Genomic DNA, 24334 nt, shown 5'->3' on the forward strand with positions numbered 1-24334 from the left:
GGTTATATTTATACTATTTACTATTTTACCGTATGGTTGTAACACTGGGTCGTGGAGAGGAAGAGAGGAGACGCAGGAGTAGATTAACTTTCGATCTTTAAATGACAAACGCTGGAGTGGGACAAATAATAAATCATAACCTCAAAACTTAACACAATGTAACACTTCAAGGACTGTCAAAGGAGTAGATAAAACTAGAGGAAATTTATACAAAAGGAACTAATGAGGGAATGGAATTCAGGTGAGGATAATAAGAAACAGATGGAAGTGATGAGGGCAGTGCACTATGGGAAATGAAGTCCGGGGGAAAACTTCAAAATAAGAGTCCTTGAAGAAGATGATGGAGACAGACTGTGACAATGGTGTTTACAAGCAATACATTAGTAATACATATCGTGTGGTCTCATTTGTGCATTTATTAGCTCATACCATCAGAGTTCATCCAAATTAGAGTCGGAACCATCCATTTTATAATTAATTACTAAGGTACAAGAGGCCGTTATATATCATTTAATTCTAAATTAAAAGTTTAAATGTAAATTATTTTAATAAAAATAGCTAACTTTCCCTCCAGAATGCATATATGTGTCAAAAATAAAATAATTAGATGCATTTTCTTTATAATACTTATTTTGTCATTAAAAAAATTTATTGTAACGATAATCAATATTGTGTGTGTGTACTAATCTCATGTTGCTCCAGACAGACTGATACTGAAATAAATGCTGTAAATTGCTTTCGAGAAGCATCTGCTACATGACACCTCACTGTTTAATTATAAAATTTAAATCTGAGCATGAACATGATATTTATTACCTATATGGATTTACTTGCATAGATAAATGTAAAATGAAAAATAAAATTGACCCACATATATAAACTAAGGTTATTAATTCTATCTTTCAATTTCAAAAAATGACAAACTAAATGTCAAAACAATTACTTCACATAATCAAAGACACCTTAATGAGGAATGCCGTCAGATGAAAAGAACATATGAGAAATATAGCCACATCAACTCTTATTAAATTGTGTATTGTGTAAAACCGGGACTAAAACTGTCCATTTTATAATAAAAGTCAAGATAATAAAGAATTAATGAATGCCTAACAACGTCCCTAACAAGGTCCTTTCACTGTGTCTATTTTGAAAATATGGCATGGCATCTTGTACCATATTGCTTGAATATAGTCATCCAGGGAGGCTGTAAACCTGTGATGGACCAAATATTCTTCTTGCGTAACTGGGAAGATGTCCAATACCCACAATGTGAATAACCAAATCAACTTTGAGTAGTTCCAGAGCTAACCTCAGATTATGCAACCAAAACAAGCTGAGGTTTTAATAAATACACAGGGTCCACAAATGTTTTATTATCAAAATGTAGGATTTGGTTTGAAACGATTAGATTGGGCCATTGCCCTCCATATTAAATACTTAATTGGCCTTTGTACTGTTTACTTGACTGAAGAGTCATCACATGGAGTCAAACAAAGAAACAAACAAATGGAAAACAACTCATGACAGTAAAGAAACAAACAATGAGTAATGCTGATTTGCTCAGGAATCATTTTCAGGTATGAGTATACTGATAAATCAAAAGATTCAAAAGTTGGAAGACTGTATATAAAAGTGGAACACTGCTGTGCCATTGGAATGAAAACTTTGGAGATGATGACATTCTGAAGAATCCTATCTTCAAAGGTGATGTGGGTTTTTTACGTGTTAAAATATTTTCTCCTATCCCAGTTTAATATGCAGACACAATTAAAAGTAACCCATTTTTATGTTGATTTCCCTGAAATGTGAAAACACATGTTTTTTTTAGTGTGGCTCTGTGGTGCTATGAAAACTTTGCTCGGTTTGTTTGAGCATATCCAACAACCCGACATTGGCTCAACCAATGGCATGAGTTTGGGTTGGAGCTATTTGTTTGTCTGACCAATGGTAGATGGGGGAGTGTTCAGGAAACCTGTTTGACAACAGTCATCATTTGAAGGCTGTTTGGTACAGAAATTGCACACTTCACTTTTAAGGATCATCACACCATACTGTGTTTTAAGCATGAAAACATTAGAATTAATCAAATAAGGAATTACAAAAGAAACCCCACAAGTGTAATGTAATTGAAAAAGTTAAACAATGAAACATTTAAAAGAAGAATAGACCAAATGTTGTGAATCTAAACTTGAAGTGAGGTCTTTAGGTCTGTGTAAACTTCTTTCCTCAGGTTCTCAGGAGAAGTTCAGGAACTTCTGCAGAGCTCTCCTGATCTGCGTCTTCTTCTCTGGCTTGCTGTCTGGAATCATTTCCGCACTGTGTAGTGCGCTCAGGTTCACCTCTGGCCGTTTCACCCTGATATTCTGAAGCCCTGCCTGGGTCACGTTGCGGCAGAAGTCCACCCTCACCTCTGTGAGATTGTGACCATGGTCCAACACAGCCTGTAGGATGGAGTCTGTCACTCGAGCGCAGTTTTCTAGACTGAGACTGTGTAGACCCCTGCAGCTCTGCAGCACGTTGATGACATTGTGGTCCGTTATGTGGCCGCATCCAGACAGAGTGAGGGTGAGTAGATTTGGACACCTAAAGTAAAAAAAGCAGCACAATTTTTAGATGCTAATAAAGAAGAAGAATTAATGAGAGGTGTAACATGCAGTGCATACATATTTGTTTTAGCCTGATCCTATGAAAATAAAGTTACTATAGTGTAATTACACGCGTCACGGCAATTCTGTGGTGAAATGTCCATTGTGTGGTGCTAAAAGAGAGTTAAATTCTATCCATCCATCCATCATCTGTCTATCTGTCTATCTGAGCTCATCTTTTTACTAAAGTATTTTGTGGTTGACACCATTTTTTGTGGTTTGTGCATTGATGTTCATGGGTATGTTCTACTACACACTTTTGTGATTAGACACTGATAAATAGGACTTATAATAGGATTATTGCTTGCAAAAAAGAAAACACACTTGTGTGCAGTTTACTGCATTATGAATGTTTTTTTTATTCCTCAAAGGAAGCTTCAAGTGACAGACACTGTATTATAAACATGTCTGATCCAAGCCATGCTGTCAACAGACCAAAAATTACACAGAGACCAGGGCTGGTTGTCCCACAGGGAAGTTGTCACTATATTTCAGTAACGATGAGGTTTTGAGTCAAAAGTCCAATTACACAAATGTGCATTTTCTCTAGCAGGGGTTTTGCATGCTGGTTTCAAACACCTAGTTTCAAAGATTTGCAAATTTTATCCTCCAAACTACAATTTCAAGATCAAAATATTTTGCTATAGCTGTTTGGTAAATAAGTGAACACAATAAAACCACACTGATGTACATTCAGGCAAGGGTCAGCTATATAATTAAGGGGTAACACTTTACAATAAGGTTCTATTCGTTAACATTAGTTAATGCATTAGGTTTCATGAACAAACAATGAACAATATATTTTTTACAGCATATATTAAATGAAGGTAGATTTTAACCGGGATTTGTCCTGAAGTCCACTATCATCTCCACTGTTTTGAGCATGTTCAGCTCAAGGTTGTTGTGACTGCACCAGACAGCCAGCTGATCAACTTCCCCTCTTTATGCAGACTCGTCACCATTGCGGATGAGGCCGATGACTGTGGTGTCATCTGCAAACATCAGGAGCTTGCCAGTGGGGTCTTTTGCAGTGCAGTCATTCGTGTACAGGGAGAAGAGCAGTGGAGAGAGAGAATGCATCCCTGAGAAGCACCAGTGCTAATAATGAGGGTCCCGAATGAGAAGTTCCCCAGTCTAACTAGCTGTTGCCTATCTGTTAGAAATCTGGTGATCCATCGACAGATTGGGGTAGGCATGGAGAGCTGGGTCAGTTTGGCTGAGAGAAGATCAGGCATGACGGTATTGAAGACTGAACTGAAGTCCACAAATAGGATCCTTGCATAAGTCCCAGGTCTGTCGAGGTGTTGCAGGATATAATGCAGTCCCATATTGACAACATCATCCACAGACCTGTTTGCTTGGCAAGCAAACTGAAGGGGGTCCAGCAGGGGTCCAGTGATGTCCTTCAGGTAGGCCAAAACCAGTCTCTCAAACGACTTCATGACCACAGACGTGAAAGTGACAGGTCTGTAGTCATTAAGTCCTGTGATTTTGGGTTTTTTGGGGACCGGAATGATGGTGGGGTGTTTGAAGCAGCAGGGAACTTCACACTGCTCCAGTGATCTATTGAAGATGTGTGTGAAGATGGGGGCCAGTTGGTCAGCACAGACTTTCAGACAGGCTGGTGAAACACCACCTGGGCCTGAAGCTTTCCTAGTCTTCCGTTTCTTGAAGACACATCCTCATCACAGATCATAAGTGCAAATTGAGTAGCAGGAGGGGGAGGAGGTTCCAGGAGGTGTTGGTGTGTGTGTGAAGTGACTATCAGAGCGGGAGAGGGGTGTGAGTAAAACACTCTCTACAGAGCAAGGGGGAGGTGTCTTGTACTTGGTGAGGCTTTTTAGGTCTTTCCACACAAATGCAGGATCATTGGCTGAAAACTGCTTTTTCAGCTTTTCAGAGTAGCTACTTTTAGCCACTTGATTTCCTTAGTAAGTGTGTTCCTGGCCTGGTTGTACAATGTTTAATCCCCACTTCTGTAAGCATCCTCTTTGGCATGATGAAGCTGTCTGAGTTTTCCTGTAAACTGTGGATTATCATTATTGAATGATAAAAATGTCCCAGTAGGGATGCACATATCCTCACAGAAACTGATATATGATGTCACAGTATCTGTGAGCTCGTCCAGGTCTGTGGCTGCGGCCTCAAAAACACTCCAATCAGTGCAGTCAAAGCAGACTTGTAGTTCCAGCTCTGCTTCATTGGTCCATCTCTTTACAGTCCTTACTACAGGCTTAGCTGATTTTAGTTTCTGCTTGTAGGTCGTGAGAAGATGAACCAGACAGTGATCAGAGAGTCCTAAAGCTGCACGTTGGACAGAGCGATATGCATACTTTACATTGGTGTAGCTGTGGTCAAATAAATTTATTTCTCTGGTGGGGCATGTGATGTGTTGTTTTTATTTTGATAGTTCACGGGTGAGATTAGCTTTATTAAAATCTCCCAGAATAATGATAAGAGAGTCCGAGTGTTGTTGCTCTGTGACTGTGATGTGATCAGCCAGCTGTTGCAACACTGCGTTCACACATGCTTGTGGCGGGATATAAACACTCACCAGAATAAATGAGGAAAAGTCCTACGGCAAGTAGAAAGGCTTACAGTTGATGAAGAGTGCCTCTGAATTAGGACAGCACATCTTCTTCAAAACTGTTACATCTGTACACCAACTTTCGTTGATGTAAAAGCATGTACCATTGCCTCTCGTTTTCCCCGATAACTCTGTGATGCAATCCGCTCTGAACAGCTGGAAGCCCTGCAGTTGTAACGCGCTGTCCGGGCTGGCTTACCTCAGCCAGGCTTCCATGAAACACAGAGCAGCAGAGTTAGAAAAGTCCTTACTTATTTGAGTGAGCAGAAGCAGTTCGTCCATTTTGTTGGCGAGGGAGCAGACATTCGCCAGATGAATATTTGGCAGCGGAGTTCTAAAGCCGTGTTGACGGAGCTTCACAAGCACGTCGGCTCGCTTCCCTCGCGTGCGTCTTTTGGATCGCTTGTAGAGCACCGCTGTGCCTCCAACTAAGATATCTAATAAAACGCTTGAATAATCAAACACTTGTAAAAAACTATCAGGTATGCTCTGTTCATCCCTTGTGAAACTGATTGGGAAAGAGTGACAAAAAACGTGACAAACAAACAAAAGTAACAAAAATGCTAGAGAGCTCCACACCGAAGCAGCCATCTGTGGCGGCATCTTTTACGAACATGTATAATTTTTCCTGGGCAATAATGTTGGATATGATTAATAACATTTTTGTAGGCAAGACTTTAAAGTATGTGTGCATATACAGAAACGAAAATGAACTTACCCTGATAAAAATGCTGACCGGGAAAAAGTGTGACAACTAGCCCCAGTTTTCCCTGTTGAAATAGGATGCCAGTGACAACACAAGCTATTTATGCAGTAATATATACTGCCCCCCCCCCCCCCACTTCCCAGGCATTTGTGTGACATTATACTTAATATAGCATAACAAAGACATTTGCTGTATTAGCTGTTTTTGCCACATAAACACAGCTGGTGCTCTTGCTAAACAGCACCAGCTGAAAGCTTAGTCATTTACCATGCCCACACCAGTGAGCTACAGAGTCGCCCTTCCGTGCCAAGCTGGGTGTGCTACAGCCTGCTGGTGGACTCGCACAGGGTCAGCACTAACACACATGTCTGCAGCTTTGAGATGTCATTCACGTTTACTGATGCAGGTTATATAAAGACTTACATAATCTTACCACTTAACCACATGTGAGACTGGCGCATTCCAGCCGCCTGTAAGTGTTATGGGTACTGTCCCAATAACCCTGGCCATGGGGCGGATCTTACACTACACGTGCCTCTGCTTTTATTATCACAGACAGCCACTGGTGACATAGACAATCTGATAAAGGTATCAGCAGGAGAGGAAGGATGAGTGAGACTCGCAAGAATTTAAAGCCCCAAGGATTGGTTGGTTTAGATAGTTTCTGCTGGAGTTGATTTCAGCCATTGTTTTTTAGTGGGAGGAGCTTTTGTGTAAGCAAACACAGTTAATATATGTGTCACATCATCCTTGGTTACATAAGCATGCCCTCCTCTTGTAGCTCTGCCCTCCTCTTGTGCAGATGTTTTGTTTTGGTCAACAAACTGCGTGTTGTTTTATGCAGACTTATACAAACCTTTTTGTTGTTTTTCTTTTATGAAAAGCTAACAACGACTTGGCTGTGGGTGTGGAGATATAAAGCCAAATACTATTTCCCATAGGATAAACCATGAAGTTTCCGTTGCATGGGTGTGGCTTCTAAACATTCCAGACGTGGCTGAATGTACACATGCCAAACTAACGTTACTTAATTTTACAGTAACTGCTAGTAATTTTCCAGTAATTCAGTTTAATGCCTTTCCTTTGAACTCATTCATAACGGTCAAGAATAGCCATATGGATAGTTGGCATGAAATACTTGTAGAAGTTTACATGGCTTGCGGTCTGACATGCTATAATCCATCTAGAACTACATTTTGCTAATTCTTTTGTAAATATCGTGCATGCAAATTTTATGACTTAGAAATAAGGGGGGCCTGGGTAGCTCAGCGAGTAAAGACGCTGACTACCACCCCTGGAGTTGTGAATTCCAATCCAGGGCGTGCTGAGTGACTCCAGCCAGGTCTCCTAAGCAACCAAATTGGCCCGGTTGCTAGGGAGGGTAGAGTCACATGGGGTAACCTCCTCATGGTCGCTATAATGTGTTCTCGCTCTCGGTGGGGCACGTGCTGAGTTGTACGTGGATGTCGCGGAGAATAGCGTGAAGCCTCCACACGCGCTATGTCTCCATGGTAATGTGCTCAATAAGCCACGTGATAAGATGCGTGGGTTGACAGTCTCAGACGCGGAGGCAACTGAGATTCGTACTCTGCCACCCGGATTGAGGCAAGTCACTATGCCACCACGAGGCGTATTGGGAAATGGGCATTCCAAATTAGGGAGAAAAAGGGAAGAGAAAAAAATTACTTCGAAATAGGGCTTGAAGATTATATCTCAATATTTTAGCCTATTGATGATATTTGAAATATATTTCAATATTTATCTATTTGCTCTGAAAAGGCTTTAAAGAGGAACTCAGAGGAACCATCATTTCAACCAAATAGCCAATGTAGCCAAGTATATTCAAAATGTTTAATGCAAGAAGTAAAAATCTAGTTTAAAGTAATGAAGTAATGTTTTCCCACACAGTATTTCACTAAATGAACCCAAGGGAGAATGCAATTTAATGATTTTTTTTTTATGTATATGCACCAATACAGCAATACATAGTAAATAAAAAGCAGTATTTACCTACAAAAAGTAGATTTTACTAAAACATTTTTGGGAATGAACAGGGTATGTACTTCACTCAACAATTTTTTGAATCCAGCCAAATTGAATAGCCTAATAGGCTATGCAGAATTATGATTGTGGGACCCACTTAAAGTAAGAATTATTATAATAATACTGAATTATTAATTATTATTTAGAGAATTAGAATTGTTTTATACAATGTACAATATTTCTGTTGTTTGTATTTGGGTTATTGATAAATAAGGTTGTCCATGGTGATAAACATGAGAAATCTTTAAATAAATGAAGTTTAAACATGTCAAATTCGTTAAACAAATAAATAAATAAAATAGCATAAAAAAATCTGAATCCAATTTGGTTTCATACATTTTTGAAAAACATTTAAAGCATTTTAACAAAGAAAAAAATGTATTACTTAAAAAATGTAATGTGGTGTAACCATCAAGTAAAAGATATTAAAAATACTTTCCTTGCACCATTAATACAAGAGAGTGTACACAAAAATATCATTCATTTAAAAATTCAATCACATTTTGCATTGAATTATTTAAATCATTTAAAATAATTAAAATATTAAATCATGGAATGATTTATTTATTTATTTCACATATCATGATTTTTCAAGTCAAGAATATGGCTTTTCTCAGGGTTACACAATATGACCCAAACAAAATATGCCTTTTCATATTCTATTTTTACACTGTCTAAAGTGTCTAAAGGGGTCCTCTCTGGGTTTTTTTTTTTTTTTTTTTGGTTTTTTAGTTTGTTTTTTGTGTGTGACAACAGAATGGCTACCTGCATGTTGACTGCACCACATGACTTTGATTTGGTGGAAAAAATAAAATATTTTTTAAATTGTTTCACTGCTTATTTATTATTATTATTATTATTATTTTTTAGAAATAATAATAAAAGTTTATTTTGCACTACTCATGCCAACATGTATTTTTTTCCCAAGAATTTCAGCTTTTAATGAGAGTGTGATTTATTTATTTTTATTTGTATTTTATTTATTTTATACTCCGGATGGTAACACCACTTAGAAATGTTTTACTTTTGGCATCAGAAAAAAATATGAAAATGACTAAACTTTTGTTTTGTACGAATTGCATTATTAATGTATTTTTGAACAACTTTGGTCTGCACAGAAAAATGACCCATTGACCCATTTATTTATTTTAATCAGTTCTGCAGCCCTACAAAGAAAAATTTTGAACTTAGTCTGATGACGTGCTCTTTATGAAACTTCGGAATTCAGCCCAAGATTTTACATAGAAACTGGCCCAAAAGTTGTTTGGGGGGGGGGGGGTGGTTGCTGTCCTTTTCTGCCTAACGCAGCCCCCTTCCGCATATCGCGGCGCCGTTTTGTGGTGCGTTCTGCATAACGCGGCGGCCCCATTTCACTGCTGGACCACCGGGAACACCGGTTCTCCCAATGGCCAGTCCGCCACTGTGTTTATTTGATATATTACCCAGTCCTGTTTCACATTAATTGAGAGACAAATACATTTTTGTACTATTAAAAATGTAATTGCCATAGGACAATTTAAAATTACTAGTGAAGTAGAGAAGGTAAAAAGGTAATAAAAACTGGTTAGAAGTAACCGGTTCAAAGATATACACTTTCCCTTATAGTGTATATCCCGCTTTAGGCTAAAATCTTGATGATGCTAAAAAAAAAAAAAAAAAGGTCTATGGACACGCTATCTTCCACTACCTCTACATAAACCATTTAAAATGGCTAATGTCACTCTAGGGACGTTGTCAAGGGTGTGTCTAAGACTGAAGCACTAGGTCTAGAGATTTATTTTCCCTGAAGCAGCCCTAATGACCAGTCTATGCCAAGAACGTCAACAGAAAAAGCCTGGAACTGCAGATGACTGTGGTCAGATGTAGTTACATTCTTTATTTTCTTGTTTTTTCTTTTCTTTCCTTTTCATTTTCTATTATTCCTTATGTACAGTATCCATAACCAATTTAAAGGTCATTCAACTCTTTGATGGAGCAAAAAGAGGTAAAATGAGTAACGTTGTCGTGTCTTTTTGAGGGATATTGTGCTCACCAGAATTTCTGAACGGGTACCTCATGACAGATTATCAAAAATATACAGTACAACCCTCAAAGAATGTAAATTACTAGTTAAATCAGTTCAGACGCATGACAGCTTAAACATATTGGCCATATAGGAAGAGTTTTCTGTGGTTCTGGATTTAGTTATGAATTTTATAGTAAATTGGCATAAGGTGTTCAAAAAAGTGAGAGAGCGAGAAAGTTTTATTTGAAAAAATAAAACTAGATCCCATGTACTTAACGACACCATCTGAGACTCTCTTCCCCAGGCATTCAGTGTTTTATAAATTTTCCTTTGCAGCAGAAATGCATCGCCACAATGGCGTCAGTTAGTCCTTTATAGGCAAGTGAGTGAGACACACACTCGTGCAAACACAGTCCACAGTGACTGCAACGCACATGTGCATTGTACTCTTATCAACAAAGAACTGATTGTACGCTCCACCTGCCAATGCAAATCCTGAGAGGAGCACTCACAAGGGAGGAACTTCACCCATAGGATCCTTCCTCAAAGTTCTTTCTGTCTCCCATTTCATCTTGTATCTCTCCAATTTTATCTAGTCAAGAAGCACTGGTCTCCATATTTGTCCTTCACTCTTAAAACTAAAGGATTCAACTAGAACTTTTTTAGTTCAATAATGAACTTAAAAGAACTTATTCTCTAGTTATTTTGTACTGGAGCTTTAGAGAACTCAGAAACAAATACACTGATCTGCAGAACCTGTAATGGAACATCAAGAACTTTCTTAAATTTCCATAGAACCCTATACCCATTTCCTCTTTCTTTATGTCGCTCCAGGTCAAGAAGTCTTGGTCTCCAAAGGTTTCATTCACTCACAGAGGTTTCTATAAGAACCAAAATGGGTTTAATGCCTTATACTATATGAGAACTTTTCATTCTTTAGGGAACCATTTATGTACTGTTTCTTAAAAGGATGGCAAAATCAAAACCTTTAAAGTAACAGTAAGAACTTTGTTAACCACCAAAAACCCTCTTGAGAGTCCTTAAGAATTTTTTTACTGTATAGGGTTCCAGCGTTCACTATATGGCAACCTGAGCTCAGAAAGTCACACTACTATACCTATATATTTTTTTAGATATATTTTTACGTGGCCTGTTATATGTATCATGGTACTTTCCTGGTGAAATAAACACTAGAGGTGCTACAGCAACAATTACTTTTATGCACTTTAACAAAAATCATGAGAAAACTGCAGATTATTAATTCATAAACACTTACTTTACACTGTTCCTCAAACAATGCTATCTTATGACATCAAAACACTTGTACTATAGTGCTATACATTTTAACGTTTGCATTACATGACAACTACATTTACAAGCTTGTTCGAGTAAGATCAAGTTGCACTGTAGCTCAACTGATAGAGCATTGCACTTGCAATGCAAAGGAATGGGGTACGAGTCCTGAAGAGCATGCAAGTTGACACATGAGCCAAAAGTGTCATAGAAGCACCACAAAATGACATGGTTGCTTCAGCAATTGCGTTTTTAATGACACTATCGGTTAGGGTTTAGGGTAGGAAGGTAGGTTTTGTTGATTCAAAACTCAATAGACCATTAACCTTAATCTCATCTGTTTGGAGAACATTTAATTTAAGCTTTTAGTGTTTTCAGCTAGTGATTTCAGTTTTCAGGGGAGTCAGCCTACAAATGGCTTACTTATAATTGTCTCTTCTTATTAAGCATGGATATGAGAAGGTACTTTATCACTGTAAGAAATTATACATATCACCTTTTAAGAACCAGCGCCTAGATGGTTTTCTAAAAAACTAAGAACTGTAGAATAAAAAGTTCCTTGTGAAAAATAGTTCTTCATTGAAGGGCCTTTTCTAGAGTATTTTGGCAAATCAGACTTTTTTTTTCCTGTTGTAAGTTAGTTTAAAGTGCAAAACAGCAGTGGGAGAAACCACAGAGCTCCATCATGTCTCTCGTTATTATTGGGCTGCCTTGGAGAAGCTGTGCAGATCTGCCTTTAAAACTCCAGAGGGTAATTCAGCTCTACACTGCATGTTACCCTGCAGACCTCATGTCACTAAAAATTCGAGGTGAACAACATTTCCAGCTTCGACGCACTTGGAGCACATGCCGCATTTATCAGTGAAGAGTCAAATGACGTCCTTCCGTGGAGCGAAAATGTGTTTCTAATGAACTTTTAAGGGATAAAGGTTTGAGCTGATTCCCATTAGTCAGAGCTGGAGGAGTTGAATGTCTAGATGAGAATGGCTCACGCTGAAATAATTTCTAGCTTCCTCTCATCGACGTCTGTGACTCAAAGAATATCTCAGATACACGCATAGCTCGCTCATCCTAATGCATCCATGTTCCTCTGAGGCACAGATGTTTCTGATTGTCGAATGATCTGTCCTAATGTATTTCTTCTCAACCCACAACAGAAGCTGGGAAATGAGTTGTTTACTGTGTCACTTCTTAGACACTTAAGAAACAAGCGTGTGAGTGGCAGGCGTTTTATCACATTCTTTAAATGCTCGTGGTAAAAGCTTACTTTCCATTTTTTTGGATGGAGGAGTGTGTGTTTACATCCTGTACATTGATCGACAGCCTCTCTGGTTAACCTATTAGTGTCCTTGCCTATATTTGCAATATTTCATGCAGGGATTTTAATGAATTCGTTATGTAACCAATAGCTCTTATTATATATTTCCTAAACAAGATGTGACTTGTTTTAGCATTAGTTGAAAAGAATATTACGTAGCAGGTTAATTCATCCAAAAATCTAAATTCTGTCATCATTTATTCACCCTCATGTCATTCCAAACCTGTAACCTGGTATCAGAGAATCAAGTACACCTACGTTTTTGCAAAATAATTTTTATGTGGCCTGTTGTACATATCAATTGTTTTTTTTAATCTCACACTTTCTTTTGCTTTTATGACACTGTAGGTTAGGTTTATGTTTAAGGTTTAGGGTAGGAAGGTAGATTTTGTTTTGTAGAAACTCAAAAACCTAATTCGTTTGGGAGAAAGTTTTTAACTCACTTTAAGCGCCACTCAGTGGACATTTCACCTCAGAACTGCCGCAATATTTGTAATAATCCACGTAATGTAATTTTGCAGAAATGTTACCACAGTCACATAATTTTCAGGAGATCAGTCTGCAAATGACTTTCTTTCTGCTGTGGAACATAAATCTGTTTACATTCACTTTTAGACAGATCTGACTACACATAGTCAGTCAAACAGTGTGGGTACCGAAATGAGGAAACAAACGTGATCTTTAACATTTCTGTAGTTTCTCTCTCTACTCTATTTTCCTTTTTGCAAGTGGTTGTGTTGATATGATTGTCTTGAGATTGACACCACTGGCATAAGAATGGCATGTGATTTTAGGAATCAATACTGGGATCATTCAAATGAATATTTTGATTAATCGATTACTGTTATAGTGATTTTTTTTGTTGTTGTTGTTTGTTGTTGTTCTTTTTAGAACTGGATAGCCCCTTTTCACTGCTGCTTTTATTATATGTAAAAGAGCATCATGAACATTCTTCAGAATGTTTCTTTTTCGGTTTTCAGTCATACGGGAACAACATGAGGGTGAGTGAATGATGACAGAATTTAAATTTTTGGCTGAACTGTTCCTATAATAACAAAGTGTATGTGCGATGCATTAACGTTACTTGAGCTGTTATTTTGACTAAAATCCATCAGGGAAACGCATTTTCCTGTTCAAAATCAAACCAGCAAGACAATGAAGTTGAAGCAGACAAATAAAAAAACACTCACATGTGGCACACACTCTCCAGGAAGTCACTGACGATGCTTTCGTGCTTGCTGCAAAGGTCCCTCTGGAATGTGGTCTTCATCCAGTCCTCAATGTTGCACACTTTGACTCTGCTAGAGTGCCAGCATATGGACAGGTACCTCAGTGAAGGGCCCAAAACAAAGTTATCCCTCCTTAGCTCACAAGGAGACCTGAAGTGGAGTAGCATCCACAACTGTGGGTCCAGGAAGACCTGTCGTAACCTTAAGCATGTCCGAGACAGGCTGCGGCGACTGTCCTTATCTAGGTAAGATAAAAGATGTAGCAAACACTCCTGATCAAGCTCGTTGAGATGCATAGCAAGCTGAACAAGGAGAAAGAAGCAAATGAGACAGTATTAGATGGCTAAGTCCTGGTCTGCTAACTACCACACAGCAACAGTGAGACAGTGGCGTGTCTTGTGTGGCGGGGATACGTGATCTCCCCCAGACTGCAGGCTCTCAGAGGCCTTGCACATATAAGGTCGTATGGAATGGGGGTTATTTTGGGAGGACAACTGCAAGCACAGTCAAAAATGGAAATGTGTGTGGCACATGGGCTCTCCCGGTCCATCAATCTCCATCTCTAGCCCGCTTGTTTTCAAATTGAACCACCTCCTCCCTTAAGTACACGCCTTCCAAACAGATTTTTTGCGCTCCCATGTGTCAAATGCTCTGTCTGAGCTTTCCCTAGTGTTTAAGCGCCCTTACTGTCGGGCCACAATGGACAGCATCATTGATTATAAAGGGATCTGTTTGCTTTTGATGCATTGCACCGCTCGCTTCCGGTGTAGACAGTGTGTTACCACACGTGCAAAAACTAATTATATCCTAGCTGCAAGTCACCTTTCTAGCTATTTCCTTCAAAACATACAGTACCAGTGAAAAGTTTGAATGCTCTTGACTAATTGTATATTTTTAATGATTTTAAATAATATTTAAAAATCATCCTTTGTGGCACATTTAATGAATATGGTTGAGAGAACGTCCAGAGTGTGAAGTGCTATAATCTAGACAAATGGCGGCTAATTTGAAGGAACTAAAATATAAGATAGTTTTGATGTGTTTGACATTTTAGTCACTGTATAACTACCATATTTCCATTTATATTATTTTCTAGTTTTGTTGCCTTTAAATTTTTTTTTTTATGGCAGCCTAAATATCAGTTGAACTGGAGAGATTCACCATGGATCAAACTAACTCTAGGGAGGAGGAAGGCATTTGTTTTTGGCAGCATCTCAAACTGAAGTGAAAGTACATGGCGAATTGCGGTTGTGCACAATATCTGCATATTGAACACAGTGCACAGCTAAAATGAGCTGAAACTAGCAGAGGAATTTCTGCCATCTTGCTTTCTGGAAACTCATTTTCATTATCGCATACTGTATCTACACTCGATATGGCACCTGATAGCATTAGGTCCTCTGGGTGAGCCATAGGGGACTTGGCACAGCCTTTTCCAGGGTGACGTGCGATTACAGTCATGTGAGTCATGACGTGCTGTGCCAACTGATGCAGCGGCACCTGATAACACAGCAACGTGAGTTGAGCGGCAGCTGTGACCTAACCTCCTGTTGAGAAAAATGCTTTTTATTTTCATTCTGACAGTGTGACAACTTCAGACAGACACTTGTGAGGGAAAGCGAGTAAACCGCGTGGAGCAGTTGTTCCTCCGTGTGACACAGGAGGGCCTGTTCTTCTTGCCTATTAGGAATGTTACCTCGCTGGCACGTGGAGTGTGGGGGGCCCCAGTGTTTGTTCTGCCCCCGGGTTCTTGTGTGAGCGTATGTGGGCGGCAGCAATTGATAGATGAAGTGAGGAGGAAGGCAAAGAAAAGCTCACAAAGACATCGAAGCACTCCCTCTTGTTGTTTTAGAGTGTTTTACGTCATCAGAGCTATTCAGCACTGGTGAGTGACATTGAAATTAGTCCTTTGAAAGTAAGAACAACACAGTGAACGCATGTACATGCCAATAGTTCTGTGTTCCGTTTGAAAGAAAAAGCTACTCCGCCTGGAGTGATGACATGGGATAGAGTGGAAGAAATACATGCTCACAGACATGCATGTTGTCACACATTTTGAACCTTAACCCATAGTTCAGAACAGAGGACAGAACTGTCTAAGCCCTATTTGGACATTCAAATTGCGCAAGGGCATATCTCCTTATACACACAAAATACACCCAACTAAACCACAATCATTACACTAGTGTCAGATCTTTTTCATTCCTCGCAACACACGCCCAGGTTAACAATCACTGTATATACTGTATAAAATAAAAAGTTGGTCTGTTAAATAAAGCCCTATATCCTCTATAAAACCCCATTTTATTAAGGCTATAGTTTTTAACTTTAATATGGATGTTTCTTCAACTTGGGGCACTTTTAGCACTCTGGATTTCTAGAAAGTAAAGACTCCACTTTTGTCTTGCTAAGGCTAATTTCACAGCTTACATTTTATCATAAATACACAAAATTAAATAATGTTTTCACAACTTTTGCGTTATTTGGCAAAATTGAAAATGACGCGATTGGAAATGATGCCTAATAAAAATACTCTGCTCACAAGTGATATTTACCTTGAATTTTCTGTTTTCTTTAAATATCACTTCTTTCATATTTTACCTCAAGCATTCTCTTAACAGACATTTTTGTTGACTAGGTAAACAAGTAAACTAACGTTTTTTTTTAATGTGCCATATTAGAAGCAAAATTGTTTTGTGTGGTGGAAATGGGGCCACGGCTGTGGGACAGTCATAACTTTAAAACATTTATATAAATCCTTTCCCTATAATAAATATTGAAATGGTTTATGCTGATTTCACTGTTTATATTATCATAGTTTTAAATTTTTCAGTTCAATTTTCTTTTCTTTTTTCTTTTTTTATAATGGATTATCATAGCTTAATATTGAAAGTCTGGGTCTGGGACAAGGCAAAAAAAAAAAAAAAACGAAAACAACCTGTACATTAAAGGAATTTGACAAGTACTAAAAATAAATGATAAAGGCTTGGTAAAAAGTTTCCAGTTCAGTTTTAATGAGACCCTCATATAAAAAATATTAAAAAAGAAAGAAATCTGTTCAATTTGATGAAAATAAACCCCTGGGACATGAAAGTGCCTTAAGTTGAAAAAATACCTGTAGACGTATTTACAGTATTTTCTAAAATTAAAATTTTTCGAATCAGAGTTACATAGTTGGAAGTATCTAAATTCTGGCAATACAAGTAATTATCTTATCAACTAGTGTGAGAAGGCTTGACATTAAAAAAATGTCAGCTGTCAACTATTGTTTATTCATGGGAGAAAACAAAATTTGTGCAATATGAGGAAGAACTTAAATTGTTCCCTAATTTGATGACCTGAGGAGAAAGTAATTTTGCATTTGACATGAACTTAATTTCATATAGACAAACCATTTTTTCTAAATGAAAAGAGAAGCACAAACACCCAACCTCTGCACAATCCACATCCCTTTAATTCTAAAAGGACAGAAACTGTACATTTCGAACATTTTGAAGCTAAAAGGACACAAAACACATGAGATAATGGACCTTCTCTTCAAAAGTAAAGTTAACACTAGTGAGGTGATGGCTGTGTTTGAATTAGCTACTGCTTTGTGGTACAAATTACACTTTTATTGTCACATAAAATCAGATGTTTCAAGTTTTGGCTTGGAAATACCCCCATCAACAACATACACCAATGAACAGCAGGCTCAGAGGACAAGCAGAGCAATGAAAGCACGAGTTAAAAGGGATAGCTCACCCAAAACTGAAAATACTTTCATCATATACTCACCCTCATGTTGTTCCGAACCCCTTGACTTTTTCTCGTTTCATGTTGTTTGGAACAGTAAATCAAGACAGAATTTTCATTTTTGGGTGAACTGGAGCAGCTAGCAGAACATCTTGTGAATATAAGGCCATCGTGTCAGAAATACACTTGGTGAGAAAAATATCTGATTTTCAATTGTAAAGCATTTTGTTTCACAAGTCAATCTGAGTCAACCATTTTCGTTATGAACAAACAATTACCTTTGGAATCATTTCTCATTTCAGTCACTAACAAACCTCATACTGGTGACATATGAAATCTATTAAATGGAAATATGTCAAGTCAAAGCATAAGCAGCAGTTTGGTTTGTACTGAGGTTTTGTGATGCGAACATTATAACTGGATAGCATAAGACATGAGATGATACACATAAGAAGGTCCAGTAACTGATCGGAGATCAGTGTGAGCTGGAGGCAGTAGAGCAAGTCTTATTAAAGCTTGGATTGACTCTCTGAGACAGGCTTGTCTTGATCGATGTTCTCTGTGTAGAACAGGATATAGGCCTTGGCTTTGAGCACAGCCTCCTCGCTGACCAGAGTGACCGTGCTGTCGTTAAAGTGGTACCATCTGCCCTCATGACGTCCGTATGCTTTGTAATGACCAGAGCCGATGCAGTGAGAGAGAATGGTGATGAGGAAGTTGGAAATGTAATTCCATGTAATACAGGATTCATATTCTGTAAGACTGTGATTACATGAATTGAAATAACAGGGAAGATTACCAGAGCTACTGATATACCATCTCCCCCTAGTGGCTAACCGAGGGTCTAAACTATCAGATCACAAAGGAAAACCAGCTCTCTCCAAGTGAAACATTTCTGTTTATTTAAAAAAAAAAAAAAAAATGTAATTGTTGATTCTTTATTATTATATTACTTGCCCAGATCCATGATGTACCACAACAGCAGCAACATCATAAAGGCATCTTTCAGGCAAGCTGTTTTCAGGCTGAAAACACAATTATTTTACAGTATTATTAAAGAAAAAATATTATAATGACTATAAATGTACACCTATAATACATTATATAATATAATAGGTGTCCTAATGAGGTGCAACACAAGTTTCCAGAGACAAGTAAATTGTTTGCCCACACTGAAAGTGAAAATGCTGTGCACATTATACCAGCCAATCAGAACATATTTGATGTTTAATAGAGCGCAACAGTGCCTGTCCAGTTTCTCGGCTGTCCTGGTTCCGGAAATATTTTTCCTATTAATTTGTTCCATAAGGATTTAATAAAATCCTTCATTAAAAAGAGTTAAAGCCATGAATCAGACCAACCAGCTCTGGGGTGCAAGACTACGAACTTTCATTTGAAGCTTAAAAGTATTTGAAAATCAGACAAAAAGACAAAGGTGTGAAGGGGTGGACGCCTGGATATATATATATATATATCCTTTGAGTGAATTCAATTTAAACTGATCAGCATTTAACCTAATGTGATTAAGTAAATTATTTTAGTGGAGCTAGTCAGTATTTTCATCACATATATCCTTTTGAACTAATGATTTACTATTTTTACTAATGAAGTATCTTAATATATGTTTTTTGTGGTGTCATGTTCATACAAGCAGTTTGAGACCATTCCATATCTGTCTTCATGCTTTAGGAGACAGTGTGTCTTCTGACTAAGAGGCCTAGGTCATGTAGGCTGCTTCTCTAGTGTCTTCATGACCCAACACCATACATTTGATTATGAATGTTTCTGCCAAGTTAACAAGAATACAACTTCAGCTCTCCTGAGAGAAAGTACAGTTATCTCTATGTTTTAAGTTCCAATAAGATAAGACCAGTCTCCAACAGAAGCTTTGTAGTATAGGACCTTGAATAGGAGAAACTGTGTGTGTGTTTTTCCAAAAATATTTCTGTTTCAGGAATTCAGTAAAGTGAGAATAGCAGTCGAGAGGTGGACAACTGGACCTCAGAGACTTACTATGGTCTATAAAGGGAAGACTGTCCATTGCCTGAATCGGACCATTGGATCCATTTAATTTTGCAAACAACCGTCTTCAGTAAAATTCAACTAATTTGATTGACACCTCGACTCCTGGTCTTCATTCCAAGCCTACTGGTCTATGGGCCCAAGCTGTAATCCCCTACAGGTGCAAGACTGTGTACTGAACGTCTTTCATGAGGGTATGACTACAATCCCCTGAGGCATTGCAAATGATGTAATCGAATAAAAAAACTGGAAATATGTAAAATTATTGATTTAAAGTTGTTGATATATTTTAATTCACAATGTATCATGCAAGTAGATGGTCGCTGCAGAGCTCTTTTGGTGCGCTTTGTTGAAGGAAGTTCTGTGATTGGTGGATCTCTCTTCGGGATTATGTGTAGTGTAGTTCTTCAACAGGAATTCTGCTCTTAAACACAATTTCTTAAAAAATGAAGTTGAAATAATGCATACAGATGGGTTTAGCAGAAGCATATACCATCGATAAAAAAAAACCTTGGAGCACATAGTAGGTCTGTCTTTAAAGGTTTGTAAGTTATCGCTAATAAAATTCAGAAGCCAAGCGACCAATAAAATATCTTGTTGATAATCATGGTCATAGACATCTTGGACAAACGCTCAGTTTACAATTTAATATGCATTACACCTGGTTAGGACACAGTGTAAACTTCTGAAACAATTCTTTCCAGTTACAGTAACATTACATTCATTAATTAATTAATAATTAAATGGTTTGCACACCTCTAACAAGTAGCTTTTCATGTCAATGCCGTGCATGGGAAACTCTAAATATGTATCAATTTTATTTCTCAGAAATGCTGTCCAGTGGAACCTCTTCAGATGCAAACTCAGCACCTGCAGGGTGGAAATCACACATAAGACATAAGTCATTACAAACTATATAAAATGTATTTCACTTCAAGATAATATATTTTAACTCTTCTGTCACCTTGGGCAATTTCTGGATCCAAAAATCCTTGGTGGACTGTTGTCGCTTTTTCCACTTGTGACACATATAGAGTTCAGTCTCGTCGAGTTCCTCTACGTCTGTGAAACTACGGAGGCAATCTGTACAAAGAACACATATCAAGCAGTTCACCTCATTCTGAAGGACACCACCAAACAAAGATGTCACGACAGTGGAGGTCCCATTTCTAAAAAAAATAAATAAATAGCATTGATGCATTTTCTTTTAAAAATTATAATATACTTCTGGGTCCTTTTCTAAGCTTTAAAGTGAGGCCACTGACATTGTATTAAAAGACGGTCGGCAGTATCCTTTAAAACATGCAAAACAGCAAACAATGACAGAGTTTTCATCTTTGAACCTATGCATTTGAGGGGTAGATAAGCCCACTAGAGTACAGTTCTCGTACTTCAGAATCTGGACGTTGTAAAGGCACGTCTAGTCCGTCTATTCACAGCAGGATTAATCTGCCATTCTTTTCCACACAATCCACTGAGCACGCCACAACAGTGCACTTCCTTTTCAACAACCCCAGCAAATCCACTCAGCCCTCGTCCAGGGGCTTCCTCGCTTGGTGCGTGCTGTCTGCGGCTATTAATACAAACACAACAGGATGGCTATGCTGCTAGCAGCGGGGAAGTGTGGGAACAGTCGTCTCAGAGTATGAAAGAGACTTCCCTCTGTGTGGCATAAAGAGTTATCTTTCTCACTACTGCCCACATAATCGCTCAACTAGCAGGGGAGATATGGAATGATGGGCAACCTGCTGAGATAGACCTTCCTCGATTTAGAAATGTGCCCCTTACCATCTGTGTACTGTTTCGCTGACAAGATTAGGAGAGAATATATTTAATTAAGGATAGCATGATGTTCTGCAAGCATCACTAATACTACTGCTAATATTAAATATTAAGGATGTGGTTAGAAGGATATAAGAGTAGATAAGTGTTGTCTCGTGCATGCAGCATTTGCTCACTGAGGGCTGTTTGGTTCGGTCAGGAGGCAAGGCAGGACTGGGTGGCCCATTCTTGTTTCCCTGCAGCTCTCCGTGGAGATGATAAAGTAAGTAATGGAGAAATTCATGAGTATCCTGCTGCTGGTAACCCCTGCAATGAATATCCGATTTAAAGCATAGGAGCCATTTATCAAGAGTGCAATATATTTAGCTTTAAACATCTCCTTCATCTAATACATTTTAATGCACACAGACAAATGCCCTTTCTAATGGATGATTAAATGATCACCACCGTCCAACAAATGGAGGAAAATGGATCAAATGGCTCAAGGGCTCAAATAATGAATCAAATTATATTACATTTCAATTATGCGGTATAACATAGAAAAGCTCAGAATGACGAACTGAAGGAAAATGTTTTTGCATGATTTTGTGATATCTGAAACTTGGCATTATTTTCCAAATGACATAAAAAAGCACATCTGGACAGAAGGCTGTCTGGCTCCCCTGCCAAAGCGAACGGAGAGGTTTTCTGAACTCCTCAACCAGAGACCTGCACAATAGAGCAGAGAAATATAAGTATTTTAATTGACATTACAGGCAACAAGAATCACAGAGGTATTCTAATGCTTATTTCATGCATAACTCAAATCTAAAACTAAAATATTTTTAATATTTTTGTAATAAAATTAATAAAAAATATATGTTTAAAATAATAAAAATGCGATTAAATCATTTTAAATCAATAACTCAATAACAAAAAAAATTAAATGTACAAAATTAAATTTAACTACAAAATAATTCAAATTCAAAAATATTAAAATTGAAATTCGAATTCACAGAATTTTTTCAATATGAAGTAAATATGAATCTGTATTCACAACCCCTTGTACTTTTCTGTATGGGACATATTCAATAGGGGGGTGGTGGATTGGATCTGGAAATTGATTGTGAAAAGTGTGTGTTCCAGACCTAAATGGGATCTTATTTAAAAAAAAAAAAAAAAATCCTTTTTGTCAAGGAATTAAGCAATACATTTTTGTCAAGGTAAAATATGTTTGTAATGATACAACAAAAGTCTTTTTATTTAAAGAGGTCTTAAATTTGGAGGCGGTAAAACAGGAATCTGATATGACCTAATGTGATTATCAAACTTCAAAAGAATATGATTTAAATAAATAAATGCTCTGTGTACTAAAAGTGAAAACGTGACAGTTGTATTTTCTCGAAGCACGCGAGGGCTTGTGTGTGTTTTCAGCTGTTGCAGAGCAGTTCATAATCATTAAGATATATCAGAAATGTATGATAAGCGATCATTAATGATCAATTGTTGATGATGAGATGTAGTGTTGATGAAATATGACAATGTTTACTTTTAATTGTTTATATTGTAATATATTGTAGATTATTGTAGGAGTGCACATTTTATATCCCTTATTTATTTGAATGAACAGCTGGAAACGGTGAAGCGCAAACATTTCAAAATAAGAGTCCCCGAAGTTTTTCTGCCTTTAAAGTTAAAAGTTACGCGCTATAAACCAAATCTTTTTCCCCCCAATCATGCATTTGGAATTTAATTCAATTTGGACTCTTGTGGCCTCTGTCTGGCCCTCCCCATCACTGGATGACTTAGAACATTTAATATAGGCTACCTATTTGAAAAACTATTGGAAGATTAATTGCTTTTCTTTCAACACATTATCGTATCAGCAAAATCCAATATTTGTCGACCTCTAATTTGTATTTATTTATATAATTGTACATAAACCAATTTTAATGTGATATATATGTGTGTGTGTGTGTGTGTGTGTGTGTGTGTGTTTGTAAAACATGTCTTGAATATTATAAACTTGCGTATATCCTACCCTGTTTTACTGATAAGCAATCTTAAGACCATGTTGAATGTGTGTCCGTGCCTGTTTAAGTAAGAGTCTGTGATACATGATTTATTTTGAGATTGTTTTGGTATGGGGATACAGTATTAATTTTATTTGTTCAGGTCTTGAAAAAGGTCTTGAAAAGTCTTACATTTGATTTTAAAACTTAAACTTAACTTATTGACTTGAGCATTTTATTATGAGCACATAAATACATATTGTAAGTAAAAGCTTTTGCCATGAAACAAGATTTATTTTTCTTACTATTTCTTTTAGAAAAAGGACCCCATTCCTCCCCCTTGCCACCCAGTGGAGAAAACCTTACACACTGCTGTCCCCTTGGCTCCTAGTGTGGTACATTCTCCTTCCTGCTATTTTCCCACTTCGTAAGGCCACTGAGGGCAACTCCTTGAAATAGCAGCTGAACACCTGGATGTTACTGGAAGGAAGCAGGGAAAGGAAACAAAGAACAGATTTTAACCAAATAGAGATGTCTCTAACATAACTTGCAATGTTGATCCTGAATCCTTCTAAGTTACGACCTTCTGGTATATTTTTACAAAACCCAAATTGAACAAACATCGACAATATGGCAAAATGCTGCAAATGCTTTGCCAAGGCTTCCTTTTCCATCAATTAGAGCCAGCAAAAGTGCGCAAATGGAAGTATTTGAGGTAGTGTCCTCTTCCAGGCCATAAAACAAAGTCAAATCCAGACAGCATGAGAGCACTGCTATAAAACAAACCTACGACCTCACCTAAAATAAAATAATAATCTGTCATTATTTACTTACCCTCAGGTTGCTCCAAACCCATGACTTTCTACCTTCCATGGAACACAAAAGGGAAAATTCTGAAGAATGTACTGGTTGCTCTTTTCCACGTTACTGCACTATTAGGGACTAGAGCATTCAAGCATCAAAAAGAACATGAAAGCA

At 37.7% G+C, this 24334-nt stretch overlaps 1 protein-coding gene across 1 annotated transcript; it reads right to left on the minus strand.

The window, feature by feature from the left end:
* Positions 1-396: 396 nt before the first annotated feature.
* LOC127437750 (F-box and leucine-rich protein 22-like) lies at positions 397-14236 on the minus strand. The gene is made up of 2 exons (XM_051692890.1): positions 13788-14236; positions 397-2583 (listed from the first exon to the last, which is right to left on the minus strand). Exons 1-2 carry the CDS (start codon positions 14120-14122, stop codon positions 2235-2237), a joined length of 684 nt encoding a protein of 227 aa, XP_051548850.1. The 5' UTR covers positions 14123-14236; the 3' UTR covers positions 397-2234.
* Positions 14237-24334: the final 10098 nt, after the last annotated feature.

Source organism: Myxocyprinus asiaticus, chromosome 48, assembly GCF_019703515.2.
Source record: "Myxocyprinus asiaticus isolate MX2 ecotype Aquarium Trade chromosome 48, UBuf_Myxa_2, whole genome shotgun sequence".
NCBI classification, from domain to species: domain Eukaryota; kingdom Metazoa; phylum Chordata; class Actinopteri; order Cypriniformes; family Catostomidae; genus Myxocyprinus; species Myxocyprinus asiaticus.